The sequence below is a fragment of the Oryctolagus cuniculus genome, chromosome 6, assembly GCF_051225735.1.
Source record: "Oryctolagus cuniculus isolate XC-2025 breed Fujian yellow rabbit chromosome 6, ASM5122573v1, whole genome shotgun sequence".
Lineage (NCBI taxonomy): Eukaryota > Metazoa > Chordata > Mammalia > Lagomorpha > Leporidae > Oryctolagus > Oryctolagus cuniculus.
The window spans coordinates 17,361,923-17,388,439 of record NC_142872.1 but is presented as its reverse complement, the minus strand read 5'-3'; the positions used below and the strand labels follow the sequence as shown (position 1 = coordinate 17,388,439).

Sequence of the window (26,517 nt, the reverse complement as noted above, 5' to 3'; positions counted from 1 at the left end):
GGAAACACTGTGTTCTTGCCCTGACAATGTGCAGTACATGTGCATTGTTCTGGAAGCTGGGAGGGTCCTATTTTCCAGACCTGTAGGGGTCAAGTAAAATATAATGAGCAAAGCTGAGAATCTTGGAGGACACCGTCCTGGAGGATTGGGATTGGGGAGTGAGGCCCTGGCCACCCAGGCCTGTGGTTGAGATGAGCTCTGACTGTCAACCAATCTGCTGAGCCCAGGCTGTACTGGGGGTGAGGCTGGCAGAAGAGCCCGTCATGCACAGGGACTCAGTGTCACGTGACCTCAGACCACACTCATCCCACAGGTCTCTGAGAGCTTCCGTGTCTGGCGTATCTTGTACTGACCTGTTATTGGTGCATGGGGTTCATCAATCCAATGGATCTGAGTGCTTTGAAAGTGAGGTCAGCTGTTCACAGATCAGGACACAAATTCCTCAGCTTCTGTGACTGGGACTGTGTCAGGGATGTCAGGCCTGTATCACTACTGGGTTGTTTTTATTGGTAATAGACAGCTTGCTTATCATCCTCTTTCTTGTGCTCTTCCGTGTGTCCTTGTGATAATTCCTGTGTCCTGGGGTCTTGGGTACTACCCCAATAAACAAAACTTCACTGCTTATGTACTTACTTTCGTGTCCATTAGAAAAAAATAAACAAGCTCTTCAAAGTCATCATTTCATGAAGCCCTTTGCTTAAAACAAGGCAAAAATAGTTAGGTTTTTAGGAAGTTAATTTTCCAGATATATTAAGTAGACAGTTTGTATTATAGGACACAAATTAGGAAGAAAACAGAAAGGTGGAACAGTAATAGAAGGATTCTTGTTTGCAAATATTGCTCTTAGAACATACTTCTTGGACAAATTCATTTTTTCCTCCTTTCTGTCTCTCTTTTTAATCCTGGTATCTCGGAATGAAACTGCATGGAGAATAAATTGCTTGCAAGAAGAAATAGTTGCAAAGGGTTTTAATAATGATTCTAGTAACTTTTAGAGTGTCAACAAAGACTTATTGCTTTCCTGGTGCAGAGCAGGAGGACGGCTTATCTTCTCTTCAGATCTGAGCTTTAGAGCCATCCTTCCATCCTCTCGTGGAAACCAGGGCTCCTGTGTATATGCCCTGATGTGATTGCTGTCATGTTCATAAGTGTGCCCGCTATTGCTTGTGGGCCGTGTGAGTGTGTGAGTGTGTGTGTGTGTATGTGTTTGTGTGCATCCTTGTATTAAACGGTAACAAGTCACCTTCTTAGACTACCCTGTCATTTGTATTAAATAAGAATGGCCCGTGATTCTCCATTTTGTATTAACTGTCCAGCCCAAGTAAACTGTTTCTGATCTCTCTTAGATGGAAATCCTGCATGAACGTGGAAGCCATTAGCAGAGTAATTGCTGTATGTTACCATGACAACCAGCCGCTGCAGTCACCTGCCCGAAGTCCTGCCAGACTGCACCAGCTCGGCTGCACCCGTGGTGAAGACCGTGGAGGACTGTGGCAGCCTTGTGAATGGGCAGCCACAGTATGTCATGCAAGTTTCAGCCAAGGACGGGCAGCTGCTGTCAACAGTAGTGCGGACTCTTGCCACACAGAGGTAGTACCACCATTAAAATCTCTGTGATTGATCCAGAGAACCCTTACTCAGAAGGAAGGTACTAGAGGGAACACAGTTTGTGCTCAGGTCTTTTTGTCAGGTGAGCAGAGGTAGTGGGGAAAAAAAGCAAATGCTGCCCAAGTTCTGTCATTACCATTTCTATAGCAATAGGGCACAAAAGCTAAAATTCACCCTGTCCAGCGTTCTGCTTCAAGTCCCACTTGCAGAGGGCAAGGCGGAGAAGGGTCCCACAAGATGTGGGGTACAGGCTTTATGTTTGTTATTTTCACATTGCCGTGGTGAGTAAGGTCTTACTTTCTCTGGGAGCTAACAAAAGTAGCCCTTTCCTAGAATAGAGTGAAGAAGGCCTCAGATTTCAGAGGACTGAGCCTAAGTGATTGGATTTGTAGGCAGAACTATTGAAGGGCCTTTCCTGGGGTGCATGCTAATGGCCTGATGGACACACTGTCCAGGGCCCCTTGTTGGGTGAGTCCCTTTTCACAGCTGGGGTCCTCTCCTGTTGTCTTGTCTGCCCCATATGGCCGCCATCCATGGCCCTTCACACACACACGGTCCTGTAAAGTTAGCACTGCTACAGTCTCCCAGCTTTTCCTCCCACAGCATGAACCAAAGCAAGAGTGAAGACTCTGGGCAGTGCAGAGACTGCTCCTTGCGGCTGGCACTTTGTCTTTGGGGGTCTCCTCCTGTGTTCTTGTTGCCCAGCAGCAAATGGGAGCTGCAGGCTGCCAGGCCAGCAGGTGCACCTTGGCTTCTCCAGAATTTCTCAGAATGGGTCAGTGGGACTTTTGACCGGCAAATGTAACTGTGTTTAGGCATCACACTGGACCCCTAGGGTCAGATCTGTCACTCTTGACCCTTAACTACTTACCTCCCTCTGAGTGACTCATCAAACTCTCTGGTCCAGGCACACAGCCATGCACACATCTGCTCTGGGTCTACTGGTGACAACCCTGCCTAGACACAGTAGCCCACGGATGTGGACTCACACTCCCCACACCTCTGGTAAGCATTGACCATAGGCCTCTGTTCAGAGCTCATGTGGCCGTCCCAAAGGTAAGAAATAGGAAATAGTTAATAGAATTTGTCCACCTTTCAGAGAACTTCTAGCAATTGGCTAGAACTCAGAACATCATGAGCTGGTGAGCATCACTGGCTCTCTGTGAGTTAAGCCTGGGTCACTTGGGTATGCGCCAGTCCCCCTTGTGGCCATCGTCACCTCCATGGATTAGGAAGAGGAAGCTGTGGTTGAAATGACTGAGGCTCTGAACCCAACTGTGTGTATGTGTGTGCAGATGTGCATGCATGTATACATGTGCATAAATGGGTGTGTGCCATGTTTTCCTGCCATGGAAGCAATGTAAACCAGAAAGTGTCTGAGTCTCTCATGCACATGGCTCCATGTGAATGAAGGAAGCCAGGAATCAAGAGAAGAAAAAAGTCACCTCCAACAGCTTTCTTTTCCTGTCCCTGAGCACAGAAATTAGAGTGGAGTGAGGTAGGGGAGGTCTTTGGTACAAATATGAGAGAGTCCTTTCTTTTTTTAGCCCCCTTTCAGATTTTGCTCATTGCCAGGGTTGTTCTTAGAAAGGTGTGTAAGAAACAGTGGTGTTCCCATGGCTGTTTCCATCTGAACCAAAGATGGCCTTGAGGAGGATGATATGGCCTGGGCCTGGACCACTGTCACCTCTGGCAACTGTGGGAGGGCAGGTAGAGAGGATGATTGCAAGTTTGTCACATGTCATAATGACATATTTTAAAATCTAGTGCCAATGAAAACAGCACAAGTCAGAGAGGGGGTTGGCCTCTCCCACTACACAGCACCCATTGAGAACTGAGCCCTCATAGTCTAATGCATCTATTGGCTACTGGCTTCCACGCTGGGCCATGTTGTTTGATTTTCCTTGCTCTGATGACTGTTGCCAAAAATGACAAAGCTAACCTTTTTTTTTTTTTTTTTTTTTGACAGGCAGAGTTAGACAGAGAGAGAGACAGAGAGAAAGGTTTTCCTTCCATTGGTTCACCCCCCCAAATGGCTGCTACGGCTGGCGCTGTGCCGATCCAAAGCCAGGAGCCAGGTGCTTCCTCCTGGTCTCCCATGTGGGTGCAGGGCCCAAGCACTTGGGCCATCCTCCACTGCCTTCCCAGGCCACAGCAGAGAGCTGGCCTGGAAGAGGGGCAACCGGGACAGAATACGGTGCCCCGACCGGGACTAGTACCCAGAGTACTGGTGCCACAGGCAGAGGATTAGTCTAGTGAGCCACGGTGCCGGCCAGCAAAACTAACATTAACTAGGCATTTCCTGTGTTCATTTTCAAACTTCAAATTTGAGTACCGCTCCTCATCCTCCCAGTCAGCATTTAAGGAAGGCACCATTCTTTGCTGCCCATCTTAGGAAGCAAGAGAGTAGGACACAGGGAGGCTAGCACAGAAGTTACTTGCCCACAGTTAGTTGGTTGGGAAGCAGCAGAGCTGGGACAGAGCCCAGGCAGCTGGATTCTGGAGTGCGTACTATGAACCCCTAACCATTCTGTGCTGCACAGAAACCACTGCAGAGTGGTTTCTCCACATTAAATACAGACTCGAGACAGAGACCACCTGGATAAGACGTATTTGTGACTCCCTTCCAGTTTAATGTCTCTGGCATCCCAGAGAGCAGCCTAAAAAATTCAGAGACCATCCTGCACCCAGGCCTGGACTCTGGCTCAGACTGCAGTCCTGCACAGCAGCTTCAGGATTGGTTGCTAGCTCACCTCCTTCCTCTCCTTTTCCTGCCCTATTGAAAGATGAGACAAAAGGAACCTCTGAGTATACAAAATCTTTCCTTGGCCTGGTTCACAAGTTGCAATTTGTCTAGAAACTACAATTGGTGTCATTTCAGAACAATCTCTCTTCTTAATGATAAAGGATGGTTTTTATTTCTTGATTACAGTTTGCCTGAACTACATCTACGTTCAAGGCAAAAATAACGTATTGCTCATTTTCACTCATTCCTGGTCCTGGGCCAAACCTGACCTCTTTGCTATTGGCCTTCTTCTAGTCTTAGTACCGGCAAAAGTAGATGATGGCCTGAGTGCTTCTGAATATCGGAGGCTACTGTCTCCACTGCCAAGGTCAAGTATGAGTCTTGAAACAAGTGTCTGTTCTGAGCAGCTGCTGCTAGGGGGGCCCAAGGACACAGGAGAAAGCCATTTGCATGGTGGTGTTTTCCAGCCAGTGATGAGCTGGTGCCCTTCTTCTCTTGCAGCCCTTTCAATGATCGGCCAATGTGCAGGATCTGCCACGAGGGCAGCAGCCAAGAGGACTTGCTCTCTCCGTGCGAGTGCACAGGGACCTTGGGGACAATTCATCGGAGCTGCCTGGAGCACTGGCTGTCGTCCTCAAACACCAGCTACTGTGAACTCTGCCACTTCAGGTTTGCAGTGGAGCGCAAACCCAGGCCGTTAGTGGAGGTCAGTAAGTGGGGCACGTCCTGAAAACTTAGCTCTAATGAGCAAACGATGTCTGCTTTCATGCTCACAATCACAAACCCGTTGTGGCTTCACTGAAGCACGGCAATAGCTGTGTGTGTGTGTGTGTGCGTGTGTGTGTGTATGTGTGTCTCAGAGAGGTACCAACAGACGACACAAAGTGAGACAGTTTACCAGCTCACTGGGAGCCCAGTAAAAGGATGCCCTCCACAATGGTGGAGCCAAAAAGGAAGAAGTCAGGAGGAGGAAAAAGTGCAAGTCCCTGCAAAGTGGAACAAACAAATCATACACTTTACACTTTGCACAGCATCTGCCCAGCTGGAGCAACAGAAAAATGGGCCTTTGGGTGGCCTGTTCTGAGAGATCTTCATGCATAGCTTAGTGGAGGTACACCCAGCCTGCCTGGAGTCTGTGTCCTGTGACCTTGGATAAGTTACTCCTCCTCTCAGAACTACCCCAGGGATTAAAGGAGCTGATGTTTACAAAACACTTAGAAGAATGCAGGTTCATTCCTATGTGTTTCTGAATCAAGATATCTCTCTCCAGGAAATTTATGCACAAACATTTTTCAGCTAATAACCTAGTACTGAGTTTATTTTCTTAAAGATGATGCTGTTAGCACCCCCCTCCATTAAAATGGCAGGATATTGTGTTTTGTGTTTTAGAACATACACAATTCCTCTTTAGACCGAGGGTCTGGTCTGGTGTTAGCAGAGGAGTTAGAGTGGGAAAATCATTAGGAGCAGGCATTCGGCATAGTGGCTCAGGACACCCAAGTATCATATCAGTGTAAGTGCCTGATCCAAGGCCCAGCTTCTCTGCTTCCCGCTAGTGTGCATTCTGGGAGGCAGCAGATGATGTCTCAAGTGCTTGGGACCCAGCCACCCTCATAGGAGACCCTGAAGGAGTTCACGGCTCCTGGCATTGACCTGGCCCAACCCTGGCTGTTGTGGTCATTTAGGGAGTGACACAGCAGATGTAAGATCTCTGTCTCTCTGTCTCTGCCTTTCACATAAAGTGTGAATAAATAAACATTTGTTTTACAAATAAAAAATCATTAGACTATTTCTGCCTACTCTCTAACCCTGAAATTCTACTAGTCAATTAAAAATTGGATGTTGACAACCACAAGTACTGTAATATATTAGGAGCCAAAGCTAGCTGGAAGGCATCAAGACATGTGTAAAATCTAGACCTACTGGTAGCCTTCTAATTTCAGCAGTAACCCAGTAAAATCCTAGAATTACAACTAGAACTGGCACCCAGAAAACCCTTCTTGGAAACCACTTAATAAGCACATGGTGCTGAGGAACTGAAGGCCTTGCAGATTTCTCTCTCTCTCTCCCTCTCTCTCTCTATCCCGGTTTTGGCCTTGAAAATTTAATGAGGGCCTGCAACCAGGGCCTGTTTTAGCTGTGACTTACTTGCCAGTTGGCACAAGATGTATTTGACTTGCCCCAGTAGACTGTGCTTGCATTAAGATCTGGATCAGGTGACCGCTCCCTTTTAGCCATCTTGCCGCTTGCCATCCACTCTCAGAAATTCCTCTTTGTAGAGTGCCTGTCAGGGATGTGGCCTTGTGCCAGATTCAGTGAGATTTAACATTCCGAAACTTCTCTGTAGAGGGGAGGGGGGCGGAATAGAATAAAACAATAAACAAAGGAGATGGAAATTTCTCAGGCCCAGTGGCAACAATTTAAAAAAATCTACTTCTACTTTCTAGAAACTTTCTGGAATCTTCCCAAGCCGACAGGGAGGCGTCTCCCGGGGAGCTGGCATCCTGGAGGGAGGAAGCCCTGCCAGTGGAAGGCTTTACTTGCACCTCCCTGTTAGAAAGAAGTTTGCTTGGTAAAAATCCAGTGGGTGTGTCCATGATGAGTAACAAAGGAGAGTATGTGTGGCGCACGCATGTCAAACACCTTTGCACTCCTGGGTAAAATGCCAAATATGCTGACTCATCCGAGGAAAATTTTCAAACTCAGAGGGGGTGACATGGCCCCACACACTGGGGTCTTCAGAGTTGCTGATGTCGGTCACAGACTGCAGAGTCCTAGGCAACTATCTCTAAACAAGGAAATGAGTTAAATGACCTTGAGAACAAGTGAGGTGCTCTCAAAGATTTAAGACCTTGCCTACACAACCTTCACCCAAACGGTCACCAGTGGTGAAATTCTCATTGCACAAATGGAATGTGACAAATTTCCGAGTTAATGATGATTGAACAAGTTGAAAGTGAAAGGCAAGCCCTCCCAAGCTGGGGGAGGCCAGCCGTTTGATCATCCAAGGGCAGAATGAACTTGGTGTTTGACCACAAGCAATAAAAAGTTGTCTTTGGTTTCTCAGCTGGAGGACAAATGAGAACCAGGTGCGGGCAGATTGGTAAACAAATGACATTGCTAATTGATGTTTCCCTCCTCTCAAAGGACAGGCTCATTCATAGTAAGCATCACTTCTGGCTGTTTCCACGCAAGACCAACATGCGTCTGTTTTTAGTACCAGCAAAGCCTGCTTATCTGTGTTGAGGAGGACGTATATTGTTAGTGGATTTTGCATTTTTCCTCTTTTAATTGCTTTAATCATTACTTTGTCTACCAGTTGAATCTGCTTTCTCATTAAAGCAAGAAAATTCCATAACATTTCACTTCAAAATCCATGTGATAGCAACAGCTCTTGTTGCTAGAGGAAGCCGTTTAAAAAGTCATTTGTAGATGTTATTTGTACACATCTGCACACTAACCAGAGTTGAGATTACTTTTCACACCTGAGACTTCCGCTTTCCAGTGAACATCTTAGGCTTTGATTGAGCTTCCTGGCCATCCTAAGAACACCTCCTCCTCCCTTCCTGTGCCCGCTGCAACCAGCAGTTGGTTGCTTGTTGCTAACTGATCAGGAACCCAGAACTGCTAGAGATACACAAGGTGCTACACAAAGGAAGATTTCTACTTGTAACAGTGCATTCCAGCTGGTTTTTCTCAGAAGCTCCAAACGAGGCAGCCCCGCCGACTTTGCTGCTGACATCTGTGTGGCCTGGCTCAGTTTCTCTGAGCTTCACCATGGAAAGTGGTGAGAGGTTGCTCCCTCTGCATGACATCTCTTTCAATCTCAGTAAGGTTAGAAGTTCTTATGCAAAATAACCCATTCTACCTTTCAAGCAATGTCCATTGTATGGTATGTAACTGATACATTGATTTTTGTGTATGTCCATCTGTCTACTTACCTACATAGCCAGACTAAACCTTTTAGCCTCTTTTGGTAGATGGACTACAAATTTAGTCCCCTAGGTGTGTTTTGGATGCAAAGGAAGCCGGTAGAGCAAGACCTGGTTCCAGCCCAGGAAAGCTACCACGCTGTCACCTGGTTTAGTTAGACATGGATGAGCTTCCACTGTAGCCCAGTGAATGCAAATGCCATAAGGTCTGTGTCCAGTCATGCAGGGTTTGAAAGCATTTAAGGCCTGTATAGCAAAAAGGAAGAGCAGATGTGCCATCCCTGCATCTCGTCTCTCCACTGTGAGTGCATCTCATGAAGTCTGTGTGGTTGGGGGTTGATGGTGGAACACGTATGGGCTGGCAATTTGTAAGATGAATTATCCTCAAGAATACTGGCCCAGTAGAACATAGTAAATTGATATCCACCAACCATAAAAGGATTCACTGAATGACCAGCCTGGCTGGTTTTATGGTCTTCTTCCTGCTCTTTATAGTTTTCCTCATTTCTCTCTGTAACTTGAACTCTGATACCAGTCTTCTATAACGAAGGGCAAAATACAGCAAACCAATAAAAAATCCATGATTTGCTCCCCCAAGTCTGAGCCCTGACACTAGACTATTGCCATCCTGCGTTTCTCATTAACCAGTTTGCCAAGAAAGCCCACCTCACTAGGTACAGGGCATGCTTACAAAATCATTTTCCAGAGAGGGAATACTTATTTCAAGGCTTGCCTAAGACGTGCATCCACCCTTGTCCAGAAAACTCATGAAGCTGTAGATCAGCTGAACAGTTTTGTGATTAAAATAAAAACCTCCAGGAAACAGAGAAAATCTGGAGGAAAGGCTGTGGGGAATCTGATCTCCCTCTGATCAGGGAGACTTGGTGATTTTTCACAGAAGGGCCGATTAGGTTTCTGGATTCCTGTTCCCTTTACACAAACCCAGCTGATTGATAAGAATTGTCTGAACAATTTAAAAGCTGTTCCCCGTGAGGCAGAGGTTTAACTAAATTGAAACTGAGGATGTTTTCACACATACCCGTTACCCAGAATAATGGGATGTAAAGCTAGGGAGATAAGGATTAAGGATTTTTTTTTTTTTTGAACTCTTCTTTTTTCTTTTTTTTAAGTCACTAGAGGAAAATGGTTTTAAAGTGTGCCTTGGATCCAGCATAATCTTAAGCAACATCGCAGCAAGAAACTACAGCCAGATTAGGGAGAGCCAGGCACAGAGAAATGCTTTGTATCTTGGTACTTGCTACTTAATAGATTCAAGACTTCATTTAACTCTAATACATATAATGTGTATACATATATTTTTAAGTCAAACTTTAAGGGTGACATTTCTGGGCTCTTTTTGGTAGGGTTTCTTTTGATTTTTCATATTCATTTAGGTAGAAACATGAACTTATTTTGGAGCATTGGCGTTCATCGGCAAACTGTTGCAGTATGAGTTAATCGGAGGATGAGCCACAGGGATAAGAACTGGTCCAAGAAACCTCATGGGCATAAGGGCCACCATTCTGTTACTCATAGGAAGGCAATCACACTCCTGTCTTCATCCCCACCCAGGAGCGCAGCCAGTGGGAAGGGTGCCTGGGCCACAGTCACCACAGGGCATGGTGCGTCTTTCTGGTTCAGTGCCTTTTGAACTTGAGGAGTTTGAATGGCTCTGGGTGGGACATGTGGTCCCCATTTCCTCTGGCCTCACCTTTGACACACACACAAGCACACCCACGCACACACAGTTCTCTTCACTGCCTCGTGTTGCCTGCCTCCCGTGTACATTTGAGATCCCAGGAGTGGGCAGTTTCTCTCACCTTGAAATGGCTCTCCAATACTAAGTGCATTTCCTTCTGCAGCACTTCTTTGAGAGTATTACAGACTGAACCTCATTGTCTCGTTCATGTGGCCCCCACCTTACAAGGGAGCTGAAACGGTTGGTTCAGAGTCACATGGCAAATGGGCCTGTGAGAGGCAGTGTGCCAGCGTGGTGCACTGTTGTAATTCCTCATCTTAAGTATGCTTTGGTGTTGGCCAGGCAGTCCCTTGACTTGTGACAGGGTGGCTGAGTGGGCCTACCCTCAGACCACCCCGCCTGCATGTGGGCGGTGGCACCGTCCTTTGTGCCAGCCCTTGAGATGACATGTTTGATGCTGAGTCCCAGCAATGCCTGAACCTGCGGTTGTTTAGTCTTGAATTTTTGTCTTGTTTTTGGTGGCTAATTTGGCAGTTGCTTCGTTACTTAAAGCTTAGTTACAAGAAAGCTGTTTTAAGGTATCTATTAAATTCACAGCTTGCTTCATTAAAAATCAATTCATTAAAAAAGCAAGCCAACCGAAGTGTTCACATGGCCACACCAGATGGAAGTGAGCTAACTGTTTGGAGCCTGTTTCCAGCCCATCCTCTGCTGGTGCAAGATTCATTTGGAGGGAAAATCTACTTCCATGCATAAAAAGAATTTCATGAGCAGACTCTATTATTTTAAATTGTGCTGACACTTGCAGTGAACTTGGGTTGAAATCCACATTCTCAAGGGCACCTCTTTGCTTGTGAGTAGCTGCTCCTTCTCCCTATCTGAGGACTTCTGTGGGCAGAGACACAAAACACCATGAACCCTTGCGCACTTTTTAATGTTAATTTTCCTATGCTTTAAAATATTCAGAGGTGAACCAAGAATAACACAACAAACAGGTGTGTATCCACTACCCAGAATTAACAGATGCTGGCATTTTACGAATGACGTGGCTTTCAAAGCAGCAGCCTCTCAGGGCCAGAGCGAAATGTCTTCACTGACTGGTCCTTAGGTATGCTCACTAGGAGAGGAAATTCAGCCAGGTTTTCCTTAAGCACATCTGGGCTGAGAATAAGAGAAAGTCAACAAAATGAGACAGATAATCTTGAAAGATTCCAGAGCCTTTTAGCCAACGCCAAATGTTAGAACAAATAGAATAGTGAGTGGGTTCACGTCTCCTGAGTTCAAGGTTATTCCGTAGCAGCTGGGTGGTGGAAGTGACGGTGTTCCTGGACCACTGAAGGGAGAGTGCCGTAAGCAGGGTCAGAGAGGAGCCACAAAGGGTCACTAAGTGACTCCAGCTGGGAGTCGTCTTCCTCCTGAGTCCTGCTGAAATGACAAGGCACAGCTAATTCCCAGGAGTGGTCCTGGACGGCTTCAGGTGGAACCAAAGGGAGCCGCAGGTTGCAGAAGCCCAGATGCAGATCTCAGGGGTGGGGCTGCAGAGCATGCAGTGCTGCTCCCTGCTGAGGCTGCCCCAGCCCTCCTGTGCCGCCTCGGTTTTAGAGTTAGGAACCGACTTCAGATCCACAGAGAGTGCACAGTTTGAGGTAAATAACGCTGTGAAATATCGTGAGTGGAACAGACTCATGGTTAAAGCTGCCTAACAATCAGTCGTATACAAATGAGCAGAATGGAGCGATATCTTGGATTAGGCAATGGGAGACCAGTGCATCTTTATTCTCTGGGTGCTGCCTGCTGCGCCCACGTGTGCTAAGAACTTCCTTTTCCAGACGAGGCATGGACTTTGACTCTAATCCACTGGCCTTAATTTATTTTGGGTCATCTCTTTTTATCTTTAACTTGTTCACACCCAAAAAGTTTTTTCTTCTTAAATGACTCTTACCTGTTTCCTAGATAGAGGGAAGAGATTTCATGCTGTATAGTTTATATGATCATCTCATTTCTGTGTTCAGCTATTCCTATCATAGCAAAGGTGCTTTCCCATCTTGTAGATAAGCTGTGACTCGGGCATGATGTCAGTCTTCAGAGATCTTAAATATTTTCAGTCTCAGGCTGCCAAGTGGAGAAGGCAGAATCCAAAGTCCACATTCCTCGCACCATACCTGGCATTGTGGCCCATTAGAGCTATCATAACCAAATATCATAAACTGGGTGGCTTAGAAACAACAGACTACTTCCCACCGTTCTGGAAGGGGGGAAATCCAAGATCAGGGTGTCAGTCTGACCAGGTTCTTGTAGGGTCCTCTTGCATGTTGTACACTGCCAGCTTCTCTCTTTCCTCACGGGGCACTGATTCCCGTCATGAGGGCTCCATCCTCATGACCTAATCACTTCCCAAAGAGCCCTGCCTCCTAACACCATCACCTTGATGGTTAGGATCCATGTATGAATTTGATGAATTTGAGAGACAGAAACATTCAGACCAGAGCACATGGTTCTTCCTGGCTCTAAAGTACTTCCCTTTACTCATTGACACACCTGGGCACACCTGCAGCTGATGGCTTCTTTACCAATACCCAGCCATTCCAAGGGACTAAGTATACCACTGAAGGCAGAGGATAAGAAAAACTGTGAAATCCCTGCTCTCCTTTTGACATTGAGTTTGTCTACTGAACCCAGAGGTGTTAGGGAGGAGGGGAGGATAGACAGGCAGCTCACAGAGGGCCTATAGAATGGTGAAATTACTGTCTACTCCATACAACAGCACAGTGGTGGATCCATGTCACACATTTGTCCAAACCCACAGAGTGCACAGCACCCAGAGTGAGTCTTCATGGAAGCTGTGGACTTTGGATCACAAAGATATATAAGGATCATTCGTTGTAACAATTGTACCTCTGTGGTGAGGGATGTTGACAGGGAAGGGGAGGGACAGAGTACATGGGCCCTCCCTTGTGCTTGTCATTCAGTTTTGCTGTGAACCAAAAACTACTCTAAAAATATCAAGTCTGTCTTAAAAGGAGGGGAGGTGGGCATTGTGGCATAGTAGGTTAAGCTTCTTCCTGCAGCACCAGTATCCTATATGGGTACTGGTTCATGCTCTTCCTCTGATCCAGCTCTCTGCTGTGGCCTGGGAAAGCAGTAGAAGATGGCCCAAGTGCTTGGGCCCCTGCACCCATGTGGGAGACCTGGAAGAAGATCCTGGCTCCTGGCTTTGGATGGGTCCAGCTCCAGCTGTTGTGGCCACTTGGGAAGGGAGCCAGCAGATGAAAGACACTTCTCCCTCCTCTCCCTTTCTATGTCTGTAACTCTATCTCTCAAATAAATAAATAAATAAAATCTTTAACAAAAAAAAAAATAGTCCAAGCTGTGCCAGATTCAGTGCTGCGATAGCAGTGAGGCCCTTTCTTCTCTGTGTCTTTGTAGACTCCAGTCTGGTTGGGAGGCAAAGCTTTTTGATGACACCATCCTGTCAGATGCCAGAAAATCATTCTTAGTTTCCAGGGGCCTTTACATAGCCTTTCTTTTTCTCTTTTCTAGTTACTCTTTCTCTGCATTTCATGTCTTCCTTTCACCTAGTCATGATGTTACCAGTTTTCCCTGAGGTTTCTCCTAAGGAAGAGGTGTTATTAGGAAGCCTGGTATAGTCAAAATGGTTAAGAGCCTGTCCCCTCTTTCATGTGTGATTGTGAAGGTCAAGGGCAGGGTGGCCGTCCACAGTGTCATACACACTTCCTTAAAGATGACCATCGAGGGGATTCAGATTGGTACCTGTTCTGCAACCCACGAAAGACATCACTGGTTTTCTCAAATTATTTGCTTTACTTTTTTTTACAGGCACAACAGATTTGGGTTAAAATTTAAAAAAAGAAAAAAGACCCCTATAAGGTCTTTGGGGCTTCAGGGTTTGCTTTCCTCCTCCATTTTTCGCTGAACGTAGATTTCTGTGCCAAACCTCCTCGGTACCTATTTCCATTCTTGGAGAATTAGGGGCCCTGTGAGATTGTCTGACTGTTTGCACTCCATTGTTAGGAAGTTAGAGGGATAGAACTACCCTGTGCTGGAAGGTTATGTTGTGCTTATATAACACTGAAGATTTTAGTTTGGAGTCCTGAAAACCAGGTTTATTTTCTTAGATGGGCCATTTGTGAAAATGCATAAAGATCTGTTTGTGAAGGCGGAGGTTAGATTAAAAGAAGATGACAAAGTATTTTCTACTCGGTATTTTATCACGGTTCAGCTACAGGGATGCTGTGAGGTTCAGTATCTTTGAGGGCTCCAAGGGGAAATGGCTAGTATAGCTTATGGGTCATGCTGAGCTGGAGAAGCAGAGGGAATGTTATAAAATAGAATTTATAGGCATTTAAGGGCTTCTATCTGGGAAAAATCAGTAAAAGTGGAAGTGTGGGGAAAACGTTCACCACCCTAGGAAATAACACAGCCCTTCCCGACAGCCCACCTCCTTCCCGTCCTGCTCTTTGCATTGTGCACCTTCCAGGTGGGGGAAGGCAACATGAGAGATAGAAATAATAAATGGCTCTAATATTTTTTTCTAAACGCTGGCACATCTGCCTAAAATCTATGACTTCAGTGCCGAAACCCAGAAGTCATTCATTTATCAAAATACACACGTTTTCAACTGTTTGTAAGACATACCTGATAGATATGTGAAAAATCACCCTGTTAGATGAAGACATGGTGAGGCGAGAGGAAATACCTAAGATACATAAAATACCTAAAATACATAAGAGAATTTATGCAGGAGGCAGGGTTTCTTTAGGGAAATCTACAGGACACTTCAGATTAAAAAAAAGCAGATATTTTAACAGCTTTATTGAGATGTAACTCACAAGCCATCAATGCACCATTTAATGTTTACAACTAGGTGGCTTTTAGTACATCCAGGAAGTGATGGCACCATCACCACTCAATTTTAGAACATTGTCATCACCCCAAAAGAAACCTCACACACCTCGGCTTCATTCTCTCATGCTTCCACCCTGACCCTGCCCCGGCACTCAGCAGCCAGCAATGTAATTTGCATCTCTCTGAATTTGCCTGTTCTGTGCACTTCCTATAAATGGAATCCTACAGTACATGGTCCTTTGTGATTGGCTTCCTTCACTTGACAATCCGGTCTCAGATTTTATAGAAAATATGTCTTATCCTTCCTTGCTATGGTGTGCTTTTTAGTTCTGATTCTTTCTCTGTATCCACCTTAGTACTCACATGCACACCTCACATACCCCTGCCTAGAGCTTCAGCCTGGGCCCCTGCTCTAGGCACCTCCATGCTTCCCACTTGTAGGTAGCACCATCTCAGTTTGAGAAATAAGGATATTGGCACAGAGATGTCAATGGCTTCTCCCCCTGGCAAGTGTGGCTGTCTCCCTATCACAGTTTGTAAGGAAGCCTTGTTCATTTTTTAGTCTCTTATTTTATGGAAATCATTTGTACATCGATTTTTTTTTTTTATGTTTTCTGAATCTTTGCCAGCCTTGGTCAGAAAGAGTCTATTCTTTCCTTCAAGCCCATTAATTTAGTCGGTTGCTTTTTTGATTGTGCTGACCGTATGTCATCTAAATGACATACATGTTTTTAGATGCCACAATCTGTGCCCTAGGTTGATTATTTTTGTTTTATGGAAAGGAGTGGTCAGAGTCTCAGGAGAAATAATGGTTCTTTGAAATCCTCAAACCTTGGTTGGTTCAGACCAAAGGAGAGTCTTAAGACAGTTTAGGGAAATGTTGGAACAGTGCTTCTTGCCCTTTCATGGGATATATTTGGGAACCTGATAAAAGATTGCACTCTCTCCCCTGAGATGCACAAATGTCCAGTGTTTAAGTATCATTTCAAAGAGGTCGTGGGTTCTCTGAAGTCATATACTCGTCAAGGACCCTTCACAGAGCTGCTTAAGCTACATGGGAACCAGCAGGGATTTAGCAAAAGTGTCTCCTGTACCCTTAAAATGTCTTGCTTGTGAGAAGTAAAAGCAGCTGTACATTCTCCCTTCCTCAAGAGGGCCACATCCTATGTCCATATACAGCCGTGCCTGTGAGCTGCTGGTCCTAAAGGGAGAGCTGGTGACGATCGTGCACATGTAGAGACCTGGTTGCTCATCACCTTATGTCCTCCATGGTACAGCAGGGGTGGGGCGGCAGGGTGCATGTCTCAGGATCACTCAGGCTAAAATTGTGTGTCTCCCTGCTGGAACAGGGCCTTCCCCCAGACAGCAGCTGTGGTCAGGCAGCCGGCCCCTGCTGTGAATGCCTCTCCCTGATGTCACGACCTCCTGTCACTTGAGCAGTCACCCCTACCCCAGGAGAATGTCTTCTGTGAGGACAACACTATGAGTTTTGTAGCTAAGTGGTCTCCAGTGAACGTCATAAGGAACTAAAGCCATCAAAATGGAAAGCGTCAACCTTCCGTCTGGCACAGTGGCCTGTCTTCACCAGGTCTTCTGTTACTCTGGGCACCACCCTGATGAGGGATATCCAGAAAGGGCAGACATGTGTGGAGACCTGGAGAGACTGTAGGGGCCTTTGATCTCGAGATGAGGTCAGTGAGAGGCGTGTCCGTGTGAACCTGGAGTGCATAGCACGTTCCCAATTACCTGAGTGATGGGGCCCCTCTGAAATCACAGCACCAGCACCACTGCTCATGAACATGAGCCACGGCCTCAGGTGCAACCCCGAGAGGTACCAGGCCCGCTGGTTGCTAGGTTATATGTGCTGTCAGCCAAGTCAGCCAGGCCCTCCCACGTGTCGGGGGCCTTTTTGGCAGCAAAAATTTGGACTGTAGGAACCATGAACCAAAAAGTCCCCCTATTCTCATGACCCTTTCTTCTAACAAATTTCCTCCTTTTCCAAAATGTTCCCACTCTTGTTAGGTTGGGAGTGCGTGGTGAGGATATGTCCCCGTCCTCCATTTATGCGTGTGTTGTATTTCACTGAAATCCCTCCACCACATCCTGTGTGGGCACTCACACTCTCGCCGCATGAGGGACACAGGTTTCTGAAGTGTGGTCCCGGTCTGGATTTTTTTGCCTCTCCATCTATTCCTTTGAACACCTCTGTCGATCAGAATAGGAACTTATTATGCACATTTGTGTTGCCCTATTCTCACCTTTTGTCCAGTGCTCCAACTGGGGCTCTTACTTGGTACACTGTCCTGGTACCTTTTGTCCATGATCCTGCACTTCTGGTGGAAGGAGTTACTCACACATTCAGACACCGTGCTCCCACAGCATGAATGATGGTGACCTCACAGTGTAGAGGGGTCAAGGACAGTGAGAGCCAAGGTGAGGCCGGATCCTGGGAATAGGAGCTGCCATGTGTGTTCCTAAAACGAAAACGCTGCACAGTAGGAATCCTTTGTTCCCCAGATAATAAGGCCTATTTGGGACCCTGTGCTTTTTTTTTTTTTTTTTTTTTTGACAGGCAGAGTGGACAGTGAGAGAGAGGGACAGAGAGAAAGGTCTTCCTTTTGCCGTTGGTTCACTTTCCAATGGCCACCGCAGCCAGCGTACTGCGGCTGGCGCTCCACGCTGATCCAATGGCAGGAGCCAGGTACTTATCCTGGTCTCCCATGGGGTGCAGGGCCCAAGCACCTGGGCCATCCTCCACTGCACTCCCTGGCCACAGCAGAGAGCTGGCCTGGAAGAGGGGCAACCAGGACAGAATCCAGCGCCCCAACCGGGACTAGAACCCAGTGTGCCGGCGCCGCAAGGCAGAGGATTAGCCTAGTGAGCCGCGGCACCGGCCCGGGACCCTCTGCTTTTTAATATCAGTTTCTTTGAGAAATTTCTGTCTTCTCTGTCCCCCCTTGGTTTATCTCCTTATGTTTCTATCTCTACACTGATCCACACATGGCACATAATTCTGCAGTGTTTTCTCACAGAGCAGAGATAAGCAGCCTCTATTTGGCTGTGAGCATGTGTACATGGTCGTGATGTTTCCCATTCTGCTGATATCTGAGGTTGTAACTGGCTAAGTGAAATTATTTTGTCATCTAATCCTACTGTGTTACTAATTTGATTTTTGGAAAATTTCGATCCATTGGTATGAGTGTGTGTAGTGTTTGTTCAAATGATGCTGGAGGCAAATGATAATGTCCCAGACACAAATTTAGTATTCATATGCATTGTAGCCCATTCATTGATTTGTTGGACTAAATCCTCTAGAGTTTTTTTATTATGACTTAAACTTCAACCAAATAGAGCTGTGAATGCCAGAATAACTGCCCCACGTATATATGTAACAGAAAACTACTGTGTTAGCTCAGAAGATTCCAGGTAAACGTTCTTATGAGTGTGTGCAAATGGCCTTATTATATATTTCATTTCTATTCATTTGATATCTACCCAGAACTATCCTCTGGTTTGGGAAGATTTATTTGTCTTCAGAATGTTCACAGAAATGTGTATTATTTTAAAAAAATGCATATATTTCAAAAAATTTTTCATACCAAAATAAGTGTATTTTTAAATTAAGTTTTCCTGTAAACTTTTCGAAGTACCTTCGTATGTATCAAGCACAGGTCAGATATTCTGGGAAAGGGGATGTGCCTGCAGCCAAGCCAGGAGAACGTCCAGTGCTGAGTGAACCTCCCTGCTGGAGAGGAAGATAAGCCCGTGAATGAATGAGCAAACTGGGATGGGGGTCAGAGTCCCCTGGAGCAGGTTGTCGTGGTCCAGAATGGGGAGGAGCAGAGTGTGCGCGTGTGGTGGTTTGTGAAGGCCACCTGCAGAAGTGCCGCTCAAGCAGAACTGGGACCCAGGGGAAGGAACCCCGCAGGGAACAGACGTTGTGGAAGCTCTGAGGAAGGAAGCAACTCTGTTTCTAAAACAGGTTGAAACCCTGCAAGCTTTGTGTGAGAAAGCACAGGTGATTGATTTGCAGTGCTGAAGCTTTTCTGCCACGGGCCCTTTTTGAGTCTGAAAACCTGCGATCTCTTCTGAGAATCGTGTGTGTGTGTGACCGTGCAAGATAAAGTGCATAGGAACAAAAAAAGGAAGCCAAGTACATGGATACAGTTATCAAAATATTTAAAAGACTCTTGTAATATAAAACAGATGGGCTTCTTTTTTAACTCATTGTTCTGGCAGTGCTAATAACTAACTTTGGAATAGCAATATTTCAGGACATCTCTTAACAGTTGTAACACAATACAAAATACCTGTGACGTCTGCTGGTGCCTTTGAGATTTTCTGCATAATTCAGTAGAATGCTCAATTTCCAGTAGAGGTTGTGGGGGCAGGGAAAATTGATGTGCCTATTTTTTCCATCCAGCATCACAGGTCCCATGAATCTCTATCCATGGACCAAACACCAGAGTAAAATTATGTAAGGCTTAGGAGTTTTAAGCAAAAGTGATGGATGTGATCTTGGTGCTGTAAAGAAACTGGGTTCTGGGGTAACAGAAATGGGAGAGAAGAAAGGATGCTAAGCCTCCGTTCAGGTTAAAGACAGGGGCCTGGAAAAGATCAGTGGCCCCAGAAAGAGAGGTGGACACATGAGGGTACCTGGGAAAGTGTGTGGATGTGGAATTGAGAGGTTTGTTTTGCTATGAAAATGTTTTCTAATCTATGTATAGTTTTTTGTAGTTTTTCCACAAACATTTTTAAATTTTGCTGCACTTTTTATTTCTTGATAATTTTTAAATTTTTTTAAATTTATTTGCACTTTATTTGAGGCACAGAGAAAATTTCCCATCTGTTCATTCACTTCCCAAATGCCTGCAGCAGTCAGGGCTGGGCCAAGCTGAAGCCAGGAGGCTGGAGTTTAAGCTGAGTCCCCCTTGTGGGTGGCAAGAACTCAAAAACTTGAGTCATCACTTGCTCCCTCCCGGGGACACATCAGCGAGAAGCTAGATAAAAAGCAGAGGAGCTGGCGCTTGAACGAGGCAGTCAGCTGATACAAGATGTTGGCACCCAGTTAGCAACTTAACTGCTGTGCCAAACGCCTACCCCGTGAACTTTTTGAAGGCCCCTTGTGTTTAGGGTGTATTCCAAAAGGACTGATAGGACTTGCTGATAGATTGGATGTAGGACCTAAAGAATGAAGAAAGGGAGAAATAAAGTTGGTGCTGAGCTTGTGTGCAAGAGCCCCCACGTCTTAGCGCTGCCTGGTGCTTGGTGGGCCCGCCTGGCAGGGAAGGGGGTTGTGAGAGATCATGGGTAGTAGGCGTTGAATCCACTGTTCCTCCATGAACCTTGTGAAACTGAGATGTTCATTGCACAAGTGGAGAGACGCCAAGTAGGCGAGTGATGCACCTTTAGTTAGGGCTAACATTTCAGCACATGTGGGACTTGAGAGTTCTGTGGCGCGGTCTGACACCGGAGAGGATCCCTGAGCACCCCCGCAGAGCTGGGCCTTCCTCACTGCACAGGCAGACTCACACAAAGGGGGGAGAGAACGTGACAAAGGTCACGCAGCATTTGGGGGAACAAACTCAGGGAACAGCTGGAAACTGTTCCATCTCCTGCTTGGCACTACTCTGTCTTTATCTGTGGCAAGAAGGAGCAAAATTTTGGAAGAAGGTTTTATGTGGTTCAAAATGAAGCTGAAGGAAAGAGTTGAAAGAGAATTAGGCTGGGAATTTGAAATCCCGGCTCTTCCACCATGGACCCTTGGCCTCACTGTGCCAGTGTGTCCTAATCCAAATGGGAAGGATACCACCTGGTGACATTCATTCAGTAAAAATACCTGGCACACAGTAGGCATGGACTAGGGTGAATTAGACTCATCCAATTTTTTTTAAAGATGTATTTACTTATTTGAACGGCAAGAGTTACAGAGACAGGGAGAGATCTTCCATCTGCTGGTTCACCCCTGCTTTTGGCGACTGCATCTGAGAGTGGGCCAGGTCAAAGCCAAGAGCATAGAGCTCCATCCCGGTCTCCCAGATGGGTGTGGGGGTCCAAGGACTTTGTCCATCCTGTGCTGCTTTCCCAAACATATTAGCAAGGAGCTGGATTGGAAGTAGAGCAGCCAGGACTTGAACCAGCATCCATATGGGATGTCAGTCACAGATGGCAGCTTAACTTGTTGTACCACAATGCTGGCCCCTAATTTTTTTAAGAGTTGTTTATTTGAGTTATATAATCTTAAACGGACATTCAGTATTATATATTTTATGAAAAAATTTAAGGTAGTCTTCTTTGAGGGGAAAAAAATAGTGATTGAGACTAAAATATTACAAAGGACTTTAAATAATTTCCTGATTTTCTTGTTCTATTTCATAACCTGTAGAAGAAAATAGGTAGTATTATATGACTGTTTACACCTTAGGAAAAACACTCAATAGAAATTACAAGTTTTTCACATTATAGAAACAAAATAATGTGTGCACATTTTGCTTGGAAAACATAAAAAATAAAACAGTATCTAAAGAATGCTATCTCTAACAAAAGCAGTGAACTTGAAGATTTGGTGTTTACACACCAAGAAAATTTTCCTTTCCAATCAATCTAATTCATGTAACTAACACTATATGATCATTTCTAGGCTTGGGCATTTTGGCACAGCAGCTTAAGCTGCCAGTTGCAAAACCTGCATCCCATATTAGGTGCCAATTCGATTCCCAGCTACTCCACTTCTGATCCATCTTCCTTCTAATGCATTCTGGAAGACAGCAGGTGTTGGCTGAAGTGCTGGGGCACCCCACACACACATGGAAAACCAGAATGGAGTTCTAGGCTCCTGGCTATTGCAAACATTTGGGGAGGGAACCAGCATATTGAAAACCTCTCTCTTTCTCTGTGTGTTGCTCTGCCTTTCCAATGGATGAAAATAAATAAGTAAACTCTTTTTTTAAAGATAATTTCCAGTCAGGGTCACTAGCAGCCCAGCTGTTTATCAGTTCATTTTTATTAAGCAACTACTGTATTTAGTACCATTTTTAGATCAGTGCATACAAGAATAAACAAGAACGAAGTCCCTGCTGTCATTAAAGTGATTGGTGATAAATGAGCAAGTAAACAAATAAATAAATAAATATCTTCATTTCTGAGAGTACTTGTGCTACATAGAAATTATAGCTGGTGGCCAGCGCCGTGGCTCACTAGGCTAATCCTCCACCTGTAGCACCGGCACACCGGGTTGTAGTCCCAGTTGGGGCGCCGGATTCTGTTCTGGTCGCTCCTCTTCCAGTCCAGCTCTCTGCTGTGGCCCGGGAGTGCAGTGGAGGATGGCCCAAGTCCTTGGGCCCTGCACCCGTGTGGGAGACCAGCTTGGCTCCTGCCTTTGGATTGGCGTGGTGTGCCGCCGCAGCAGCCATTGGGGGGGTGAACCAACAGAAAAAGGAAGACCTTTCTCTCTGTCTCTCTCTCTCACTGTCCATTCTGTCTGTCAAAGAAAGAAAGAAAGAAAGAAAGAAAGAGAGAAAGAGAGAAAGAGAGAAAGAGAGAAAGAGAGAGAGAGAGAGAGAGAGAGAGAGAGAGAGAGAGAAAGAAGAGGGGAGGGGAGGGAGGGGAGGAAAAGATAGCTGGTAATGTTCACAAGTGCAAAGAGTGTTTTCAGTGAGAGGGTGGCATTTGAGTTGAGACCTAAATGCAGACCTGCAGGAATCCAGGCAGAGCCTGTTCCCTCCGTGAGAAGAGTCGCATGTAAAGATTGAAAATGAAGGAGAGAGAGTAGGAGACCTGGTCAGAGAGGCAGGAAGGGGGGAGATCAGACCATATGGTCCCAGGTAGTTTGGCCTTTAACCATTAGAGTTATTAGTGAAGAAACAACATGATCTGGTTTGTGTTTCTAGAAGTGCACTGTGTTGTGTGGTGACTGGACTCTGGAGTGGCTATAGCAGAAGCAGGGAGGCTGTTGCCTCAAGTGGGAGCTGATGGGGCCCACACTTGGATGGAGGCAGTGGGAGTGCAGAGGTCAGATGCCAGGTGTATGTTGAGGGCAGTGCCAGTAACACCTACTGAAAGGTCAAATATATGGGGGGTAAAACCCAGAAAGGATGAGGATGCCTGAGACTGGGTGGAGGGGGTTGTCATTCACGGATATGGAGAAGACTTGGGGAAGGGGTGTAAGGGGTGCTGGGTCAAGAGCTCTGTTGGCAGATTGAGTTGTATGCTCATGCTCAAAGTGGAGATGTTTAGTGCATTGTTGAAGGTGCCTGTCTGGAGCTGTGGACCATGGCCAAGAAGCTGAGATGCTCTCCTTGCTTCAAGCTGGGCTTAACGGAGACGGCCAGCAAGCATCTCTTTAGGTCCCCTCGAGTCAGGATTTCCTTCTATGTGACTTCCACTCTCCTGGAAACTGACAGGGTGTGGAGTTCAGGAACTTAAAACATCAACAGGAGCTTGCTTTAGTTTTCTGCTTTGTCTCAAGTTAACTGAAAAGCTTGTTTTCAGGTTTTGTCTTCAGCTGTCAATCACGTAGAGGACCTGCACGTACCCTGTAATCTTGACACCACCCCATCATGTCCCTGCTCCCCAGGAGGAGAGACATTTCATTGTAGAAGATGTTGGGCTTCCGTAATCAGACCTGTGTCCAAAAAGACAAGCACTTGGTTAATAACTCTGCCAAGTGCTGGGTTAACAGGACACCCTCAGGCAGATAAGCCCAAGTGAGTAAACATTGTAAGGCCATGTCTTCTTTTTTTAATTCCGGCTCCATACATTTGTTATGGTTTCCCTCCTATCAGTTTCCTTCATCCTCATGATGGTTTCTCATTAAAGAGATTGATGGGAAAGGTTGCAGTCGATCAGAGCTATTAGCCACTAGAGTGTAATCTGGTTCCAGCTCAAACTGACCCACACGGTGTCCTGTCTACCTTGGGGATTTAAGCCGATTAACTCAGAGTCTGAGAGGCAGAATCTAATGTCTCACAGCCACACATCCCCTGCACCCCCACAATCAGTAGGGGATTTAACACATTGACACTGTAATTAGACCCGCGCTCACAGCTAACGCACCTTGACAGCAGCCACTGGCTCCTGGCTCACCTGCAGTGTCCATTTTCAGCCCATGAATGGTACCAATAGCATGCGGCTTTAATTCTCTCTGCTGTCTGAGGCCCTGTGGTGCTGATTAGGGTGAGGTTTCTGTTGTGTTTCTTTCTTTCTTGTACTTATTTCTAAGAACAGATCAATCTCATGGATAAAGAGCAAGCTAGTGATTGGAATGAGATCGCCACAGACGCATGGGCGGCTCACTGCTGGGGCCGTCAGCACCATGCCCACTGCTTTGTGTTGTTGATGGAAATGGGGAACAAGAGGTAGGAAGGGTGCCCAGCCCACCCACACAGTCCCTGGCAGCCATGCGGGGTCCAGCAAGTGAAAGATGCCATACTAGATCTGTCCTTGATCTTGGCTTTGGAAACACAGCTGTCACACATAAAGACTCTTTAAGAATGGTGTTTTAGCTGCCAGTGCTGGCCAAGTGACAGGATAAATTAATCAATATCTCATATCAGAGGGCCATAGTAAACAAACATCCCTATCGTATAGATAAGAACAGTTAAGTCAGTAACCTCCTCTTCCCCCTCCATCCATCTCCCGCCCCCTCCACCCTCTGCTGATTCTTTACCAGGGATGGTGATACAGTTGTGTGGTCAGAGTTCTGTCTTGGGAACTAGACTTCATGGACCAAAGCTGAGCCTCTGTTGTACCTCTGTGTGCCTCATTTTCCCTAGCAGAAAAATGGTGGTGATAATAATGATCTCCCAGGGCCGGCTCAGTGGTGCAGCGGGTTAAAGCCCTGGCCTGAAATGCCGGCATCCCACATGAGCACCGGTTCTAGTCCTAGCTGCTCCTTTTCTGATGCAGCTCTCTGCTGTGGCCTGGGAAAGCAGTGGAGGATGGCCCAGGTCCTTGGGCCCCTGCACCCACGTGGGAGACCTGAAGGAGGATCCTGGCTCCTGGCTTCAGATCGGCATGGTTCCAGCCATGAGGCCATCTGGGGAGTGAACCAACGGATGGAAGACCTCTCTCTCTGTCTCTACCTCTCTCTGTAACTCTGCCTTTCAAATAAATAAAATAAATCTTTAAAAAAAATACTGATCTCTCTTACAAAGATGATTGAGGAGAAATAAGTGAATTATTCTGTGTAGCATCTAAGATGAGGCATGGCACAGAGTAAGGAATGAGGAGTCATTTACTGCTGTCCATTCAGCACTGTTTGGGTACCCACTGTGTGGCCACCAGTGATGTAAGGTGAGGTCGTGTGGGAAGCCTGCTTCCTGCCTCTGTCCACTCTTCACTGCGTAGGAGACGAGGACACTCCTCCAGAGCAGAGTAAAACTCAGCATTTAATACATGAAGCTGGTAAGGGAGGTCGAAGGCATGTGAAAGCCAGAAAGGTAGTCAAACAATTATTGAGATCCACCCTCTGGCTGTTATTAATTAAGCCCAAATGTATAATGTTGCCAAGAGTGAACACTGAGAAATTGGATCTCATAGTGGCTTGGTAAAAGAATTAACAGAACAGTATAGCCGCCTAAGAACATTTTATAAAACTGCCATGATAGCATCCCAGCCAGCCAACCAAACGTTCAGCTGACTGATGTTCCCAGGACCAAAGTAGGACTTACTGCATCCTAGCTAGCTACAGTTTGCAAAGTCATAGCATGCACACACGCACATGCGCGCACACACACAGACACACACACCCCACTTGGTGCAGTTGCAAACAAGAAATGTTGATGTGTGTACAAGGAATGAAAAGGGGATCTGATTTGACTCCCACCTCTAACACCCACTTGCTGTCTCTCCCCCACCACCCATGTCCACACCCGTGAAATGCGGCTGCTGTGGGTACCTGCTTCACAGGAGTGCTGTAAGGACAGAGTGAGCTCTTGCACCATGAACTGCAAGCTTCGAGCTCTGAGCCTGCTCTAATCATGGCTCAGTAATCTTTTTTTTTTTTTTTTTTTTTTTTTGACAGGCAGAGTGGACAGTGAGAGAGAGAGAGAGACAGAGAGAAAGGTCTTCCTTTGCCGTTGGTTCACCCTCCAATGGCCGCCGTGGCCGGCGCGCTGAGGCCGGCGCGCTGAGGCCGGCGCACCGCGCTGATCCAATGGCAGGAGCCAGATGCTTCTCCTGGTCTCCCATGGGGTGCAGGGCCCAAGCACTTGGGCCATCCTCCACTGCACTCCCTGGCCACAGCAGAGAGCTGGCCTGGAAGAGGGGCAACCGGGACAGAATCCGGCGCCCCGACCAGGACTAGAACCTGGTGTGCCGGCGCCGCAAGGTGGAGGATTAGCCTAGTGAGCCGTGGCGCTGGCCGCTCAGTAATCATTTTTGAGTGCTTTAGTTAGTTGTGCCTTGGCTAAACACCTGCCTCCCCAAAACACCCTATATATCTCTCTTTTGCTGTTTATGGGGTTGTGTTTCTATCTGTTTCTGTATACACACACATGCACATGGCACACACATGGTTTATACACAGGTGATAGATATGTGCATAGTTATGCAAATAATCCATGATCATTTTGGAAAAACAAAAAATACATACATGGTGGACAAGAGGTTTGCCCAGTAATTGAGCTGCCATTTCGGACATCCACATCCCATGTTGGAGTGGCTGG

The 26,517-nt window shown here is 46.3% G+C and overlaps 1 protein-coding gene across 8 annotated transcripts in view; it reads left to right on the top strand.

Annotated features, from left to right (window-relative positions):
- Positions 1 to 26,517, top strand: part of MARCHF3 (membrane associated ring-CH-type finger 3) — a 154,979-nt gene that overhangs the window by 117,182 nt on the left and 11,280 nt on the right. For 7 of the 8 annotated variants that reach the window (XM_089334906.1, XM_089334904.1, XM_008254964.5 and 4 more), the window contains 2 exons: positions 1,347 to 1,590; positions 4,856 to 5,060. In XM_089334906.1, coding sequence (XP_089191032.1) covers positions 1,403 to 1,590; positions 4,856 to 5,060 — 393 coding nt within the window. In that variant the 5' untranslated portion in view covers positions 1,347 to 1,402. Of the gene's footprint in view, positions 1 to 1,346; positions 1,591 to 4,855; positions 5,061 to 24,757; positions 25,824 to 26,517 lie in introns of those variants that run through there. The other variant, XM_089334907.1, reaches the window with a different exon arrangement.